The sequence below is a fragment of the Nicotiana attenuata genome, chromosome 2 (genome assembly GCF_001879085.1).
Source record: "Nicotiana attenuata strain UT chromosome 2, NIATTr2, whole genome shotgun sequence".
Taxonomy (NCBI): domain Eukaryota; kingdom Viridiplantae; phylum Streptophyta; class Magnoliopsida; order Solanales; family Solanaceae; genus Nicotiana; species Nicotiana attenuata.
This window is the reverse complement of record NC_031990.1, coordinates 32,527,426-32,546,777: the sequence shown is the minus strand read 5'-3', so window position 1 is coordinate 32,546,777 and position 19,352 is coordinate 32,527,426. Positions and strand designations below refer to the sequence as shown.

Genomic DNA, 19,352 nt, shown 5'->3' with positions numbered 1-19,352 from the left:
TTATTATTCACAAATGTTATTCGTTATTGTCCAATCTATTAGGCATACACTAACTCTAAATAGAGTCGTACCTTTTTATAAATCAAAACAATAAACAAATTACATTGAACATAATAATTATATCAAGATTAGGTGTATAAGCTCATTTAATGAATTAGAGAAAATATTTTATATATTCAGTACAAAAACATCTTTTCTCTACTTGGTCCCTTCAATATATACGGAGTATACTAGCACAAGAAGTTGGAGTAAAACTACTCCCATAATCAAGACAAATTATACAATAATCTTGTGCTACAATCATCAAGATATTTTGTCCAACAATATCTTTGATTGTGCGCATAGTTTATTAATTATGAGAACCAACAATTTAATCTTATGTGCACGAGCTAAGACTCCATACACTAAATTGTCTACTACATAATTAAAAGGACACACATGTAACAAATGATCTATTTAAAATAGTACTTTATTGAATTGAATAAATTAAATAAACAATTGTTCCATAAAAAATAAAATATGATACTATGTCTAAACCGCATGGTTAATAGTATATCCCAATAGTTGGCATCCCTAGGACTCAAACCGGTAAAAGGGGCTAAAGGGGATATAAGAAAGCCATTAATTTGCTTAATTATGACTGATTAATTTGACTGATTAAATTTTTAGGTTTCATTTTGTTACTGATAATGGGATATTACTACTACCCTGTTTTGCAAGTGACTAAATGAAATCGTTACCAGTGTGCGTTAATGCATTTATGTAAAGCTCGTGTTCAGGATTAAACTATAAATAAGACCATTCCAAACATAACTTAGAAACATTGTTTTCAATTTCTTTTTTGGCTGGGGAGGGAGAAGGATAAAACACGCGCACACGCACACATACAGAAAATTGAGCATGAAAAACTGGAAAAGACTTCAAAGAGATCCACCATAGTCAAATCCCATCAATATTACGTTACATCATAATACGGTAGTAAAGTAAAAATGATGCTTTTCTCTTTCTGCTAACTTATTGGATATGAAATTTAGCTCGATAATTACTAGGCAGCAAATTTAGGAGCTTCCCTGTGCTTGAGAATCTTTTTCTCGAGCTCATCTTTCTTAGCCCCGACCACCCTCTCTACTTCCTTGCCTTGCTTCAGCAGCAAAAATGTTGGCATAGCTTGCACTCCAAACTCTTGTGCTACATCCTATTTTTTTAAGCACCAAAGAAATATAATCAATCACTTCAATCATAGCTGGATCTAAATTTTTAAATCAATTTCTATTTTGCCGTAAAAATATGTATATTGTTAATTATTTCAGATTTCACGTACTGAGAGCTCATCGACGTCAATTTTGACGAAGTCAACGTCGGTATAGTTGGCAGACATGGCGTTAATAACCGGTTCCATCATCTTGCAGGGCCCACACCATGTAGCCGCAAAATCCACAACTATCTGGGAATTAGGTTAATCGATCGAAATCAGATCTCTCAAAATTAAACCCTAAAATTTGCAAAACGCGAATAGATATTAGAGTGATACCAGTTTATTTAATTGCTTGGAGGAGTTGAAGTGAAGTTGCCACCGATTGGAAGAATGAAAAGCAATCACACGCGACTGTTCTGACGACGATCCTGATTCTGCCTCTGCCGCTTCCGCCGCGCCTCCGCCGAGCAAACTTGAAAGATACGATCCCATAGGATTCTTCACACTCTCTCTCTCTCTCCTTACGCACAAAGTAGTCAAAATAGGGAAGAAACTATAATAATATAAAAAAAAAGTACAATAGCGCTGCTTTTATATTACGCGCAGCTCCTAATGTTTTCCTTTAGCTTAGTTGTCACAATGCTATTGGTGTTGCGTTTTTCCTTTAAAGGGTGTGAATGGGAATTGGAAGATACACCTTTTGGATTGCACCTCTCCATCTCACCATTTCTTTGTCTATAAATTTAGAGGTTTGGCCTCATTTTTAAGATATGGAAAAATCTGAAAATTTCTCCCCTTTTTTCTATTGCATTATTTTCAAATAAACATAAGTGTCAAGTGTGACTTGCTCCGTCTGTTGAGTTCGCTGAAATTCTGTAGTTTCGATTGCCAGTATTGCAGAATAGTTATTCCGTTCTATCATTGGAGGAATTAATCTAAAACCTTAGGCAACAGTGAGGGGATTAAATTCCTTAAGGACACACAACCAACTTGTGATTATTTTTTTTTTCTGTTTTTGTTTATTAAACTAATGTTTCTCTGCTTTTCTGATTTTCTGATTTCGAACACAGTATTTCCAATAATCTTAAGGAATTTAACTATACAACAGAGAAAAATTGAGAAGCAAACAAATATTGAGGTGGAAAAAATTATGTCTTCGGTGGTGAGAAGAGCAAGGCAGATGCCTTGAAAATTGCCATTAGTGGTTATTCTTTGGCGTCTGTACATGAAAGGACGCTATTAGTTGCATTTCAAGATATAAAGTCTGTTGTTTTGAGTTTCTCAAAACCCAGGGAGTCTTTAGTATCTTTTTTATATGTTGTGATCAGAAAATAAATCTTTTGCGTCAGAGTGATTGTTAGTGTATATATATTTCTCTTTCACTCTTGACAATGGGTGATTATTAAATTTTAGAAGTTTGCCCTAGAACTTGGAAGTGGACGTATTTACTTGTCAGTACCGTACCTAACAAATTTTCCATCTTTTATTACAGAAAACGATGGACCAAATCATGGGAAATATACAAATCTTTCTATAAAGAAAGAATAATGTGGCATGGACTTCTATGAAGGATACAACTACTAACTGAAGGAGAAGGAATACAAAGTACTTGAATTTATTTATGTAGAAGAAGCAAGGCTCTCCATCCACTTTGGTATCTTCTTAAAAAATCGGAATCTTTCATAATTGATACGTGAAAGTTATAGATTCATGTGACGACTCTAATATTAGATCTTCCTTTGGGATTATAAGATATAGATGATGTTGTGGCTTACTCCAAAGTCGTTGAAATAATCACAGTGAGAAAGAGTCGGTTAGTCTTAATGGTTTGTGAAAATTAGATATTAATATGAAATTTTCTCAAACATGGTCAAAAAAAGTGTTACAAGTCAGTAAGGTCCTGTTAGGGGCGGTGACATTGATTTATCATATATATGACAAGAGCGACAACGTCAAAGCAATGAGTCTTGAAGAAAGTAATAAAATCGGGTTTTATTTTTTAACTACGTTTTTATTAATTTAAGAATTTCGACCCTTTGTGTTTATGATGAAATGCAATTGATATAAATGTTAGGGTGGATATTTATTACATCATGATCTCATATAATATATTTGGAATTATATGTATGAGTAGGAATAACATGTGTTTACGATTAATGTTGTTATTCCTTGACCAAATGATTTTGTATAATTTGTTAAGATATGCAATTTGGGGACATGCATAAATATATATGGTTGTAAAACATGAATTAAGCTTGCAGTAATACTTAAAGTATTTTTGAGATAGTGAATATATTATATGTAAAGATGAACATATACGTGTTTGATTAGAGAAAGAGATTAAACTGTTTAAAGTGTTATAATGGTTTAGATGAAAAAAATTATTTGGAAAGGGAATTAAAATTCTCGTGATTTTCTACACCCATTATGGAGAATAAAATCTTTGTGATTTTCTACTCCCGCTTCGAGATCAAAATCTGCGTGATTTTTTACTCGTTCGTTGAGATTAAAGTCTTCGTGATTTTCTACTCATTTGTCGAGATTAAAGTCTAATTGACTTTATACTCGTTTTGGAGATTAAAATCTTATTGATTTTCTACTCCAATTTATTATTCGGTTTGAAGATTAAAAAAAATTCACCGTTTATTAAATTTGATTGTGTCACATATTATTCGGTTTGAAGATTAAAAACTTCACCGTTTATTTGATCTAGTTATATCAGATGTTACTCGGTTTGAAGATTAAAAACTTCACCGTTTATAAATGTGTCAGATTGGTTTGAAGATTAAAAAATTTCACCATTTATTAATTCTGGCTATGTCGTGACACAAACAACAATTCTTGTGGTTGGCTCAACAACGTAATAGGGGCGTTGAATATGAATCTCCTTTTGAAGAAATATGTTTGGAATATGAAATTATTCACCAAACGATCACCCTTTAGTTACCGCAATCTAATAGATTGCGGAAAGAAAGAATAGAACGTCAAAGGAGACAATGAATGCCTAGTTGATAAGTTCTGATTTACCCAAAACTTGTGGGGGGAAGCTATGCTTACAGCTTACCGAATACTCATTCACGTACCCCATAGCAAGATATATTCCATTCCATATAAAAGAAAATGGAAAAGAAGAAAACCCCACTTGAAATATTTCCAAGTGTGGGGGGTATTTGGGTAAAGTGTAAGTTCTTAAACCCAAAATCAGATTGAACACCGTTGATTCCGTCTGATAAGATATGTAACAAATAGTAAAGCATATCGTTTTTCGATTCATAAATCGTAAAATCCCGACATTCATATTAATACGGTTATCGAATCAGATAATGTTGAATTCTTTGAGAATATTTATCCGTATAAAAAAAAGAATGTGAGTCGTCTAGTGAAATATCTAAGCGAAATCGGGAAGAAGCAAAAGAAAGTACGTTGAATTAGAAAATTCCAAGATATAGTAAACGTCAAAGGATAACTACTTTCTTTGGACCGGATTTTCTGACATTCTTGTTGGAAAATGAGCTTCAAACGTTTAAAAAAATATTGTCTTCCTAGGAAGCACAATATTAGAAGAGGCAGTCAATAGTGAGATAGAATCTATATTAAGTAATCATACTTGGGAATTGGTTGATCTTCCTCCAGGAAATAACCTTTGACATCTACGTGGATTTTCATAAAGGAAATGAAAGTTGATGGTACTAATCAAAAATATAAGGTGTTAATAGCGTTAGCCGCCGTGTATGGCCTTAAAATCCATCAGATGAACTTAAAGACAACCTTCCTTAATGGAGATTTGGAGGAAGAAATTTATATGGAACAACTTGAAGGGTTCGTGGTTCCCGGAAAAGAAAAGAAGGTGTGTCGACTTGTTAAGTCACCCAAACAATGACATGCGAGATTTGACCAAATAATATTGTCAAAATGGTTTCAAAAATTAATGAGTGTAAACAAATGTGTTTACATTAAGAATACTTCAAGTCATATAGTCATTATTTTGATTATATGTAGATGATATGTTGATGAAATATTTAAAATGTGGTGGCTTTGAGCTTATGCATGACAAAAGCCAATGTTAGATGTAATGTCTAAATGATATAATTTTTGAACCCTATTGATATAGTAGTTGTTAAATTCATCAGTTGTTTAGTCTTAATGAAGACTAGTTGATAGAAACTACTAATTTGGAAGTTGGTCACGTGTCTTTCTCGAAAGATCATTTTCTTTATTGAAAATTTATATTGTTTAGTTCTTTTATGAAATGACGTCACTTTGAAGGTTGTGACTTTTCATAGAAAGATACGTCTGTACGTTTTTGTATGGACATGACCGTTCATGAACGAATGTATTAATATGTTGGTTTATAATGAGGCGAACCAACCGATGAACATGACCAAAATCTATTGCAAGTTGGATTTGTTTCATAAATAAAGGTGCTATAATTTACATATCATATAGATGTATGAATAAATAGCATACAAATGCTTGAAAATGACGGAATGATTGATAAATGTGTTATATATTAAAAAGTTGTGGTCACAACTGATGCCAATCATTCCAGCTGTTGTTTTAATATACTATTACTACATTAAGTGTAGTCAATAATATGATATGCAATCGAAAGTCGAGACGTATTAGTCTACAACATAAGAAAGTTTGCATTGAACGTTCATGACAATGAAACGAGTTTTGAAGTATACTCCAAATTATGTTTTGCACTACAATAAGTATCCCGCGATAATAGAGGGGTATAGTGATGAAAATTAGATCACCGGTTCAACCGATTCTAAACAGTTGGTGGATGAGCGATGTATTGAAAATCGTCCAAACAAATGTGCATTGATCGCGCTACAGTGGAGGCTGAGTTTATAGCCTTAGACAAGGCCGGTGAAGAAGCTGAATGGCTCCGGAATTTCTTGAAAGATATTCTATTTTTGCCCAAACTTTTGGCACCTATATGTAAAGATTGTGATAGTCAAGCGACAATAGGAAGGGTTGGGAGCGTTATGCATAACGGAAAGTCTCGTCACATAAGACGCAGACATAGAACCGTTAGACAACTACTTTCTAGTGGAATTATCACAATTGATTATGTAAAATCAAAGGATAATGTGGCGGATCCGCTTACTAAAGGCCTAACTAGAGAGGGAGTTGAGAAATCATCTAAGGGAATGGGACTATGGCCGAGGACAAGTCATCATGGCGGTAACTCTACCTAGATTTTGGAGGTCCGAGATCTAGGTTCAAGGAGCGCAAACAAAGTTATGCATGACCGGTTCAACATTGTCAAATATAATATTTTAGTTCATTCTCGTGATGAAGACAATGTTCAGTAACAAGGATAAAATGTTAAGACATTTTTTAATGGTTTCTAAGTTTGATACAGGGTATATCAAATAGTGTATCTACGGGATAACACGTTTAGGAATCACCTATTTAAGTATGAAGTGTAAGCCGCTTCAAGGAGAATTCTGTAAGGCCAGTTCTCTACGCACTTATGAACCAAGTGGTGTTCATGGATGAAACGAACACAACAATGAGAACCAAAGACGGTTAAGGGTTGATTATGTGACTTATGGTTGTCTAGGTATACACCAAAGCTCGACGGTTCAAAGATATCAAATCTACCGATTGACCGAGTATATCCGACATAAGTTCACTACGGAAAGTTCAAAGGGAAACCTACTTATCCAGATGCGATTAATCCTTACTTGTGAATCACACAGTATTTTCATGCATATTTTTCACATATGTCCATTCCCCATTCATGTGGGGGATTGTTGCGTTTTTTCTTTAAAGGGTGTGAATGGAAAATGGAAGAGGCACCTTTTGGATTGCACCTCTCTATCTCACCCTTCCTTTGTCTATAAATTTAGAGGCTTGGCCTCATTTTTAAGATATGGAAAAATATGAAAATTCCTCCCCTCTTTTCTATTGGCATTATTTTCAAATAAACATAAGTGTCAAGTGTGACTTGCTCCGTCCGTTGAGTTCGCTGAAATTCTGTAGTTTCGATTGCCAGTATTGCAGAATAGTTATTCTGTTCTATCATGGGAGGAATTAATCTAAAACCTTGGGCAACAGTGAGGGGATTAAATTCCTTAAGGACACACAAGCAACTTGTGGACTCGGAATTATTTTTTTTCTGTTTTTGTTTATTAAACTAATGTTTCTCTGCTTTTCTGATTTCGAACACAGTATTTCCAATAATTGGATCTCATAAAAACTTAGGAGTCCTAGCTTTCTCGGAAAATTTTATTTTGTGTCTCATACAACTGACACTAGTTGTATGAGTCAACTTTTTTGTCTCACACTTTTGTGGACCCAGACTTTTGTGGACCCAAAAGTGTAAGATAGGGGTCCATAAATTAGTGAGACAAAAAGGAACCTCACACAACTAATGTAAGTTGTGTGAGACACAAAATAAAACTTCTCAGCTTTCTCTTAAGTTGTTAACCACTATTTAATCTGTCAAAAAATAAGAGCACATTCCTTTTAATTTTACTGGATGTTCGGCACTAATATTAAAACCTGACTAAATAAATATCGCGTTAGAAGTTCTATCATGATTAAATATAAAGCGGATCTATTGTGACTTTGGTAAGTATAATGCATTCAAAAATATTTATTTTTATTAAGTGATTTTAATAAAGTAAAAGTATAAATTAATTTTCCATAATTAAGTGATAGAAGTCAGTATTCAAACATACATCTATTAATTTGGTGATCTTGAATGATCTTAGTTTGCATGTATTATATCTAAATCACCTAAAGTATTTTATTATGTTATAAATAAAGTATACAATCACCTTAAAGCTCTTTCCTCAAAAAAAGAACTCCCTAATGATTTTCTTCAAAATCGTGGAGGTAAGTGTTAGAAATTATCTTTGGTACGTTTCTGGAAAAATATTGATTACTTGAAATTATACTCCAGTAATTACTGAAGAATGCTAATACAAACTAAACTGTCAGGCCAAGAGAAAATAAGAACAAGAGAACTTTAAGAAAACAAATTTTTTAAATACAAAATATCAGCCATTGTCAAAGGGGAAGTCAGTGGTAACTTGGATTCAAAACTATGCATAAAAACGCCACACAAGATTGTCTTTAATCCTTTTGACGGCTTCTGCAACAGTACATTTCCTCCCTACCAAAATGCATGTGCTGTAGAATTAACCACACTTCTTCGACCAATCATTAAAATGCAAAACAGCAAAATATCCTAGGAAGGAACTATTCTCATATAATTATTTCGGGAAGTTTTGCCTGTGAAAAATCGACCAGATACTAATAAAACAAAGGAGAGACATTATACTGGTAAACATGCAAATATGATCCTTATGAATTTATTCCCGCTGCATACAGATAGCTCAAGTCTCGCTTCTACTAGAAGCTTTTAAATAAATAGACCAGTCCCACGAATATCTTTTTCAATCTTTTAGCTTCGGTTGAACTTGCAGGACCAATAGCTTAACAACTTGATGTAGGATCTGCATTCTTCAGTTACCCCAAAATCTTTCCACGGTTGAGAATCGAGAGTAAGAAACAAAGACATTATATGAAAAGACTAGACATTCTCTCCTTCAGAAATAAAGGAAAAGAGACATTGCACGAAAACATGATAAAACTATTATCACCACCCCATTTCTTCCTAGCCTTTCTCCCAGCTATACACATAATTCAGAGAAGTCATAAAGCCAATTCCACTTGTCCCCTAACTAAGGGGATTTGGCCATTTTACCACTACGATGTGAAAGCGCATTCGGGAGATTCTTCATTGAAATGGAACAGGTGCTCCTTGTTTCTTATTCACAATAGCCGTTGCTAAATATCTGGTGCCCATCCCAATAGGAGCCTGCTCCTCAGGACCCTCCCAGAATGGAGCCTCGCCTTCACCCACCAAACGCCAATAACCTGTTCTTAAAGAATCAGCTTGTTCATCTGTGCAGTTCTCCAGCAATGCCTCAACTCGAAAATTTATTCCAAGTGAACCAAGAAACTGAGACTGAGTCATTGGACCATGCACAGACACGTCATCTGCAAAGTCGATCATTTGAACAATTAAATTAAAACTGCACTTTTACCACTAAAATTTTAGCTTGAGAATATGGAATACAACTATATGCCATTAGAGTTGAGAAGATTCTGGTGCAACCTACCTGAAGCTTCCTCTGCAGAGTGCCTGATGGCAGCAAAGTCAACATAAGCACTAAGATCAGCAGTTCCAGGATTATCCAGTATATTGACAAATTCATGTTTCCGGATTGCCTGTATGATAGATAGAGAATAAGCAATGTGATCAACAGACTCTAATGCTTAATCATGATAGAAAACAAAATTTCCTCTATTACCAAAATCACATACAAGTAAAAGTAACTGCTCAAATTTCATGCCATAGAATAAGATTAGTTCCCTCTTTCCCTGATTGCATATCATAGGTAACTAACATAAGAGTTCAAAACTTGTAGATGCATAATGTTTACCAGGATACTTGTATTACATATACCATGTTCAAATTACTATGTGATAGTTTAGATGGAGCGGCATAGACAGTGAGGATTTCATATAGATTAAGGCGTAGTTGTTGTTGCGTAATGCAGGATAGCCCAAAAAGGGAAGTGAAATTCAATTGGATAGAAACATAAATCTCAAGAAAAATAGTCTGTTTTCCTCTTAAGCTGAAACATAACATTGAATTAGAAAGGTGGACAACTTAGGATCTTTGACACACTAGCATTTATTAGACAATGTGCACCATAGAACTTTTTGCTATTTGATCACCTAGTCATCTAACAAAAATATGTCAACAATGTCTGGCCCAATCAGAGATTGAGCATCGAAATAGAGATTCACACTTTCTCAAGCAGTTTCTTGGTCCAACCACAGTTCCCACTTTCTATGCAAATGAGGCAAAGCAGAAGCAAATGGATTGAGCTACCCCAAAAAAGGAAGCAGGAAAGAGTACTTTTAGTATTGCAACTGACCTGAAGACTGTCTGAGACTATTCCATTTAGACCATAATCAATAATGAGAGCCCCACCACCATCTGAGCCAATCCTCTTAGCAATTTCTTGAGTCAAATCCATTGCTTTGGGGCAAACCTCAACTTGTTCAAGCTTGGCTATTTCTTCATTCTCAGCCCATTTGAAACGCTTCAGAAGATATAGAGTTGTAGGGGTAGGCTGTGCAGATAAAACAAACTGAAACCTATCCAGCAAAGTACAAAAATAAGTTAGAAAGAGCCAATACTACAAGAAATTAATGTACGGATAGCCAAATGATACGCTAGCTTGGGAGCTTACATTGAATTTTCAGAAACATCAACCATTTTCTCACACCAACCCCGAGATGTTCTCTGCATGTATATAAAGAAATCAAGCTGATGCTCACAACACCAGAATACATGCTAAGCCAGATAGAAAATAGATCCTTAATTTATACTTCCATAGGCACAAAATTAAGATCCTAGAGAACCATCTATCGAACTTTCCACACTGTAATTGTAAAACTGTTTCCAGGATATAGGGAAATCAATCCGATACTCACTATACTAATAATACGTGCTAAGCTTGATAGAAAAGATCTTTCAGTTAACTTTCCTTTTCTTTTCTCTTTTTTTTTTTTTTTTTAGGGGGGGGGGGGGGGGGTTGTAATTCGATAGACACAAACCTAAGACTAAAGAATATTCCTGACATATTTTCAATTTTATTTTCAGTTCCAGGATATTCTTAAGTTGTTTCGTAGTTTGAAATCCCAAATCAAATTTTCCACTTTGTAAATGTATTTCCCTCTCCAGGATATTCTTTGGTGGTTTCATAGTTCAGATAATTTGCAGTAAAAAAATCAACTGGGAACTGTTGAGTAAAAATGGATTAGCAAATCATATTAACCAATAAAATGGAGGTCATAAGCAAACCTGAAATTGATGAACAGGTAACGCATCATAAAATTCATGGGCAATGATGATTGTAGGTACTGAGAAGTCAAGGAAAAGACAATGTAAGTAGAAACCTATATATAGACGATAATACAATTTTCCATGAAGCTTCAAGATCAAATATAACTAAACAATAGTATGAGGGTGTTTGGCTAAGTTTATAAGCTGGTCAAACTGGCTTATAAGCACTTTTTGGCTTATCTACGCGTTTGGTAAAATTAAAAGTGCTTATAAAAAATAAGCCAAAAGCCATAAGTTGGTCTCCCCAACTTATCAAATTTTAGCTTATAAGCACTTTAGGTTTGACCAAAATATTTACTATTCTATCCCTAAAATACTTCTTTTTAAAACAAACTCTTTGTATACCCACTTTTTTAGCTGCTTATTATTAATTTCAGCACTTTTATCCAAACATGTAACTGCTTATTTTTTAAATCAGCTTCAGCACTTAAAAGTGCTTTTCAGCACATATGCTTATCAGCTACTCTAAATCAGCTAAGCCAAACGGGCTCTATGTCTATATGAGTTCACGAAGGTTTACACTTTACATAACAAGTAATCTATTAAAGTTGCAGGTAATAATTTCTTACCTCCTGCAGGGACCTGCTCCAAGGTGGCATGCCATGATACACTGGTCCCAGTTAACCTGCTAATAATCTGTTCCTCCGCATCTCCATCTGCGTCATTCTTGTTTATACACTTCAAGTTCTGATATTGGAGCTTCTGTAGAGTAGGACTACATTCAACCAAGTGTATCTGCAAAGAGTCTGTGAAGTTCCTAAATTTCGATGCACCCTGTGATTCAGAAATCAACAAGTGCAGTTTAGGCATATCAAAACTAGATTAATACTTTATGAAACAACGTAAGAAACTTTAGAATATGCAAGTTGGGGAGGTGGAGATCTATGGGACTGTACTCGTAGAAGATCAGCAATGAGAGTTCCTCGTCCTGGTCCCAGCTCAACAAGATTTAATTTTTTTGGCTGCCCCACTTGCTCCCAAAGACACATCGCCCAAACACAAACCATCTAAAGAAGAAGAAAATCAGAAAATCAAACAAAACTGTGGTGGAAACTTTGCCTATTCTTTTGTTTTTATTAGTCAACCAATGATGAATGAAGAAAACCAAGAAGAACAACCCACGGTAACTAAATTACCTCTCCAAACATCTGGCTAACTTCAGGAGATGTAATAAAATCACCTTCTGTGCCAAACACATCGCGGTTGATATAGAACCCTGCCTTCGGGTTAGTCAAAACTTCCTCCATATATTCAGCAACTGAAATAGGCCCGCCTCTGAACTGAAAACTTAACCAGCTTGAGATACGGAACCTCACTATAACCCCCAAATATATATATATATATATATATATATATATATATATATATATATATATATATATATATACAGACATCGCCAAGTTTTCTCAAATCACCATTGCATATGTGAATTTGCATTTAGATTAATGATCTTTCACAAACCTTAGTATTTTTTCAACAGCTTTTAACCAGCAAAAGAATGATCTCCACCAGAGATTACATTTTATCACGTACCAAACAGGGATTATGGACAACATTTTGAGTCAGGCTTGTTTAGGATTGAAGTGTAGCTATTAACGGATGCATTAGACCAAGCAAGGGGCAGGGACTAAACATGATTGACACATCATAAAAGTCTAGAAAAAGGAAGAGAAATCATAAATCTTTGTTAAGCTAAACTACTCTCTAAAATCAATCCTGAATGGCATAATACCAGCTTGGTATGTTATTAATGAAATGATTTTTGATTTATCAAAAAATAAAAAAAATAAGCACAAAATGCAAATGCATATCATAAGACATGCTCAAGTCGGGAAGGGGGTAAATTTCAAACCTTGATGATGCTTTTAAGATGCTTAACAAGCTCGGAATCCGAAGATGGTTCATGTGAATGCTCTGCAAGTTTTACAAGATAATTATCAAATTATCAAAAACTAAAACTCCAGTAGAGGAACAGTACAAAGAGTTGGAAACACTATACGCATTGAAATACAAAGTACCAGGAGGATTATATAAGCCGGAGCGGTCGATGGAGATTGCTGCAGGGGGGACCGTGGGGCTAGATTCCGTGTCCTCCAAGTGTTCGACAGAAGTACCATTAGGAGATTGGGAGGTTAATGGAGGCGAAGAAGAAAATTGACGACACCATGAGAGTGAGGCAGAAGTTCTAAACAGCGAACGACGCTGAGTTGAAGCCTGAGACAGTAATCTCCTTAACATTTCGATTTTGGACGAGCTCCACTGTTGCAAGCCGGAGAAGCTCTGCCGCTTTGAATCTTGTACAACTTACTCTCTAAGTGGCCGTCTAATATAACTTTAAAAAGAAAGGAACCTACCATAACACCAAGGGGATGTAGCTCAGATGGTAGAGCGCTCGCTTAGCATGCGAGAGGTACGGGGATCGATACCCCGCATCTCCATTTTTCTGAAACATTTTTTCTTCTTAGGGTGTGTTTGGTATAGCTCAGATGGTGAAAGGAACCTACTATAACACCAAGGGGATGTAGCTCAGATGGTAGAGCGCTCGCTTAGCATGCGAGAGGTACGGGGATCGATACCCCGCATCTCCATTTTTCTGAAACATTTTTTCTTCTTAGGGTGTGTTTGGTATAATGGAAAATATTTTTCAGGAAAACAAGTAGTAATCTTATTCATTTTCCGGTGTTTGGTACGCAAATTAAGGAAAATGCATTCTCAAGAGTATTCATAAATAATTTAGATATAATAAACATGAAGCCATAAACTTTCAAACCAACAACCTTCCGAATCCACAAATTTTATAAACTTTTGAACCGCTAAACTTTCGAAACCGTGGAATTTCGAACCCGTAAACTTTATAATTTCAAAACCCGTAAACTTCCAAACACATAAACTCCGAACTCATAACTTTAGTACTTGTAAAATTCCTAACCTTTATACCGATAAAAAAATTAAACTGAAAAATATATTTAAAAAATATTTTGGGCAGGGGAGGGGGAGGGGGGCAGAAAAATGAAAAAAGCAGAAATGAAATTACAAAAAAAAAGTAAAAAAAATTTTTTTTAGGGGGGGGGGGGTGAGGGTAGGAGGTAGGGGGAGAGTGGGGTTGGGTGGTACAGAAAAACGAAAAAACAAAAATTTTAAATTGCAACAAAAAAAAAGTAAAATTTTTTTTTTGCGTTAAGGGGGGGGGGAGGGCAGGGTGGGGTGGTGACGGAAAAAAACTTAGAAATTTGAAAAAAAAGAAAGCTTTTTTGGTAGAGAGGGGGTGGGGGTGGGGTTGGTGAGAGTGGGGAATGTTAAGAAAGAGTTTTGGAAAATATTTTCCCTTCTCTTGATAAGGAAAACATTTTCCTCCAATTGGAAAATAAGTTGATAAGGAAAATATTTTTCAAAACATTTAAGCCAACTAAACATGGGAAAATTAGAAAATATTTTCCGGAAAATATTTTCCTTCATAGCAAACACACCCTTAGTCTCTTACAGCTTGTTTGGGTGGTTGTTACCCATTGTATTGCATTGTACAATCGTGTTAGAGCATGTTTGGCCAAGGTTCTTTGGAGGCCAAAAGTACTTTTTTTCCAAAAAAGTACTTTTTAAAAAATTTGAGTTGTTTGGCCAATACAAAAAAGTACTTTTTGCCAGCAGCAGAAGCAATTTTTCTGCTTTTGGGAAGAAGCAGAAAATTCTAGCTTCTTCCAAGAAGCACAAGCAGAAGTAAAAAATTAATTTATTCAAGACAAAACTATCTTCACCATAAATTTATATTTTTCAAATTATTCCTTACTAAATTAAGTTTTTTCTTTTCATTTTTGTTTCTAGTTTTTACCATCCTATTAAAATTAAAGATATCATATATATGAATCATATTGTAACTTTTCAAAAAATTTATTGACTTTTCTTGTTTTTGATCTTTTCTTTGTGTAATGTCTCGTAACTTTTCAAATTATCTTCTTCTTTTTTCACACTAAAGCAAATTATCTGCATCTTCTTCGGATTACCAATTCTCTTCCTACAAATAATTATTTATAATTTCTTCTATTATATGCTATTAGTTCCCGAATCGTTAAAACATTTATCAAATCTGATTTGTGAAAATGACCTACAAATAGGTAATAAATTTACAATTGCATTGCATAATATATCAATATATTATTAAAAAAAATGCATCCATATTTAGTCAAGTGGCAGCCTCACAATAGGGCACTAGGCATTTTAGGACAAAGTTAGTAAGGTTAGGTATTAGTTAGTTTCTTTTTGAATTTAAATTTTTTTAAAATAAATAAATTATACACCATGTGTTGTTAATAATTAGTTACTCTTTTTGAATTATAATTTAAACATACTTAACTATTTCTTTTACGATTTTTTTAATATATTTAAAATTATTTTTATTTTACGCTCAATGCCATCTTTCAAGTTTGACACTCAAAATCATCTAGTTACAACTACCATGGCTATACATAATTTCATCCGGCAACATTCTTTTACCGATAAAGAATTCAACTATTATGTTAATGAAGACTTTACTGCAGAGATTGATGAAGGAGATCAGCCTTCTGATATTCCTTTAGAAATGCGAGGCAAGTCTTCTCCTAATATTGAAGCATTGTGTGATAGAAGTAGAGATGAAATTGTTGAGAAGTATTATCATGTGTGAGTGACTTTACTTATTATTTTATGATGGATTATCAATATATAGTAATTTGTGGATAGACTTCTAATTTATACTAAATGATGTTATTTTAATAATTCAAATTACCATATAAAAATAAGTAATTATACTAGATAATATCATATACTTTAGTATAACTATATATGTAAAATTGATTTAAATCTTTAAAAGTCTTATCATATTTTACTTTATGTTTTATATATTAATTAAATAAAATAAAAATAATAATAAAAGTCTCTTACGATAAATATTTAACTTCATTTTTATGTTTAAAAGAATTATACGACCTTGGTACTATCCTTTTTGGTAACATGACACTCAAAAGTATTTTTTGAAATGATTGGCCAAACATAAATTATTTACCAAATGTTCCAAAAAGTACATTTTAAATGAATTAGCTAAACACAAACAGTTTTTTTTCAAAAGTACTTTTATAAAAAGTACTTTTCAAAATAAGCATATTTTGGCAACTTGGCCAAACGGGCTCTTAGTGTAGTGGGATTGGTTCCTATTTTTCTTTCCTATTATGCCATAACTTATTACTCCATAATTCTATTTTACCCTTTACCTTTTTATTATTATTTTAACTCCAAATCTCCAACCTATAAACTACTGTCTTCGTCCCTTTTTTCCTAGAACTTCTGTCGCTTCCTACTATGACGTCAAAGGTGTTTTGCCTTCTTTTATTTCGTTTTTTCTCCTAATTTGATTTTATCGCCAATTCCCGTTCCTTTCTTTATCATAGTTCGTTAACATTTTATTTTTTGTTTTTATTATTATTATTATTATCTAGTTAGGAATGGAGTGTACTTATTATTGTTTTTAATATTATTTACTTGTTTCGTTAATTTTGTTAGAATTTGCATGAAATTACTTGCTTAATCTATTTATAAGACATATTCGGTGATATTATGTTTAGGTGTAAAATTATAAAAATGATTAAAATGCACTGGTTGTGTTAGAATCGATTGTTTGACTGGTATCAATCGGACTAGGGCCTACGTATTAGCTTGAGAAGTTTTGAGGTGAGTTGATATAACCCTTTACTAAAGTGGTTTAAGTCACAAAAGCACACATACAAGGTATTTGTTGAATTGCATAAAGGAGTTAATATATACTTAATTGGAGTAGTAAGTACCTATTAGCTTAGAATTATTTTCTAGCTAAAGTTTAGATGATTATTTTGATATATGTGCATAAATTTCAGATTTTTGTGTTACTCTTATATGTCAACTTCACGTTGAAAATTCATGAAGGATCAAGAATCTTTATAAATACTTTTGAATGTTTATTTCATTCTTATGCCATGCCTTACATTTAAGGATACGAGTATGAGTACGTATAAAAGAATTAGACTTGAAAAGTATAAGAGATCCACTGGTGCTCCCAAGTAACAATTGTAGCTTGAATAGACAATGCAAAAGGTAAAAATTTTGTGGAGCTTAATTAAACTGTTTTGTAATAGTATTTGATGCTAGACGAGGTGACACGTAACTAATCGAGGAGAAAGTGCTTGCATTTCATGTGATTGGAATGCCTTCCTGATATAGAGTTATTACATGTAAAAGTTGGAGTAGTACAAGGCAAGCAGCTGCAGAGCACTGAAAAATTGTCTAGCAATTGCAATGCTCTAATGGATATTTCGACACTTGATTGAATTTTAAGCTAAGGATTATCAAAGACCTGTGATCTTGGTTAATCACTTGTGTTTTCTGATGTGTAAAGTGCTCTGATTTGAAGTTGTTTTGACTATTATACCAGTTGGATATCATTCCGTCAGAATCTTGTCTAATCTGAGAGGAAAAACGATAATCTTAAATGAAGATAGCTTGGATATTCAACATGAGCTCTAGTATTTCTTGGTGATATTTAAAGGAGGGCAAATAGTTTGCATTTTTAGCAGTATCTTTGTCAGTCACGCTGACTAAGAGCAAAAACTTGTGAAGTTTTAGAAAGAAAAGAATTTTTTTTGGGGAGTATCCTTTATTCTGAGAAGGGGTCATCGTTCAGGCCTAGGGTCTTGACCAAGGCGTTGACTTCCTGAAACTACTTGTGCCAAAGAAGGGAGCACACGAGCCGAGGGTCTCGTTGCTGAGAATTTACTTAGCCATGCTAAGGTATGATACATGAGCGCTGAGAACCATGAAGCGAGTGACACCTCGTGGATTGGGCCTATTCGATCAGGTTGGGATCAAACCCGTGCCGATCACACGGTGACTGAGACAGAATTAAGTCAGGATAGTTGGAACTCCCAAAGTATAAACTGAAATATTTTTTTTTATAAGAAAGAAAAAGAAAAGAATTTCTTTTGGAATATTCATAAACTACTATTATGCAATTATTTTAGAATTATTCTTATAAGCTTTATGTTTTACATGCATTTAGAACCTTTGCTCGTAATGTATATGTTATTAAAGTTTCGCCCCCTGTTGTTGAGACACGCTGAGTACAATGGGGAGTACTGACGTTCTCTTTTGGGAACCTATGTTGGTCTGCGGTACAACGTAGGAACCGATTTTCCAAGCGAGCAGGCTACTGGTTAGGACTTCCTTCTCTTCTAGTGTATTGGTGAGCTCCGCTTTTGTTCGTGGAGTATTCCTTAAAGTTATCTTTATTTAGTTATTTCTTTGTTTACTTAGACAACTGGCCTGGAAATCTCATGTTCTGAGCAGTGCATCAGTTTATCAGTAGAGGCTTCATAGACATAGTCGTTGGGTTAAGATTCAGATGTTTTTGATAATAACTTAGCAGTAATTCAGTAGTTACTATGAATAAAGTTTTGGAGTTGATTTATTTAAATATTTAAATTAAATCAAAAGTATTTGGGTAGAGTATTGCCTTGTTGTATATAAAGTTTGGAGTTATAATATATTTGATAAGCAGAGATGGTTCGCTCGGTCATGTTTAGTGATCGAGTGCTGGTCCTGACTTATTCAGAAAATGGGTCGTGACAAACTTGATATCAGAGCCTCAGTTTTATGGAGTCCTAGGGGTCTGTGAAGCCGTGTTAGTAGAGTCTTGTTTATGTGTATGAAGCGCGTCATACTTATAAACAGGAGGCTACAAGCATTTAGGAAAAGTCTCGTGTCACAAACCTAAACCCAGACCCGATCGTGATGGCGCCTCTCGTGAAGACAAGGCCAACCGACACAACCCCCAAATTAATTAACAGATATAATGATTTATAATCAAGTCATTAATAATGATAAATCCCAAAAATAGAGTGAAATATATCAACTGCGGAAACAAACACAGCCCGACATCGGGGTGTCACCAGTCATGAGCATCTAAACATGTGTCTAAGAGTCTGAAAGAGTTTATACAGTCTACTACAAAACTAGAAACAGAAAATAAGATAGGAGGGAAAAATACTGGGTTGCGAACGCCGAGCAGCTACCTAGTAAACTCACAATCTGCTGGAGACAATCAACCCTCGCTAGCAGGGCCCGAAGCTCCTGAATCTGCACACATGGTGCAGGGAGTAAAGTGAGTACGCCAACTTAGTGAGTAATAATCATAAATGAAGACTGAGCGATAAG

General features: G+C 34.3%; 2 protein-coding genes and 2 non-coding genes across 4 annotated transcripts; 2 read left to right on the top strand and 2 right to left on the bottom strand.

Moving 5' to 3' along the window:
* LOC109222907 (thioredoxin H2-like) lies at nt 886-1,839 on the bottom strand. The gene is made up of 3 exons (XM_019387198.1): nt 1,532-1,839; nt 1,322-1,444; nt 886-1,195 (listed from the first exon to the last, which is right to left on the bottom strand). The coding sequence occupies exons 1-3, from the start codon at nt 1,685-1,687 to the stop codon at nt 1,046-1,048; spliced, it is 429 nt and encodes a 142-aa protein (XP_019242743.1). The 5' UTR covers nt 1,688-1,839; the 3' UTR covers nt 886-1,045.
* LOC109206666 (protein arginine methyltransferase NDUFAF7 homolog, mitochondrial) lies at nt 8,351-13,433 on the bottom strand. Its single transcript, XM_019369516.1, has 10 exons — nt 13,160-13,433; nt 12,994-13,055; nt 12,278-12,421; nt 12,038-12,148; nt 11,711-11,915; nt 11,100-11,158; nt 10,486-10,538; nt 10,168-10,390; nt 9,343-9,451; nt 8,351-9,220 (listed from the first exon to the last, which is right to left on the bottom strand). The coding sequence occupies exons 1-10, from the start codon at nt 13,377-13,379 to the stop codon at nt 8,958-8,960; spliced, it is 1,449 nt and encodes a 482-aa protein (XP_019225061.1). The 5' UTR covers nt 13,380-13,433; the 3' UTR covers nt 8,351-8,957.
* TRNAA-AGC lies at nt 13,507-13,579 on the top strand. The gene has a single exon. It is a non-coding gene; the product is annotated as a tRNA-Ala (tRNA).
* On the top strand, nt 13,657-13,729 carry TRNAA-AGC. Its single transcript has one exon. It is a non-coding gene; the product is annotated as a tRNA-Ala (tRNA).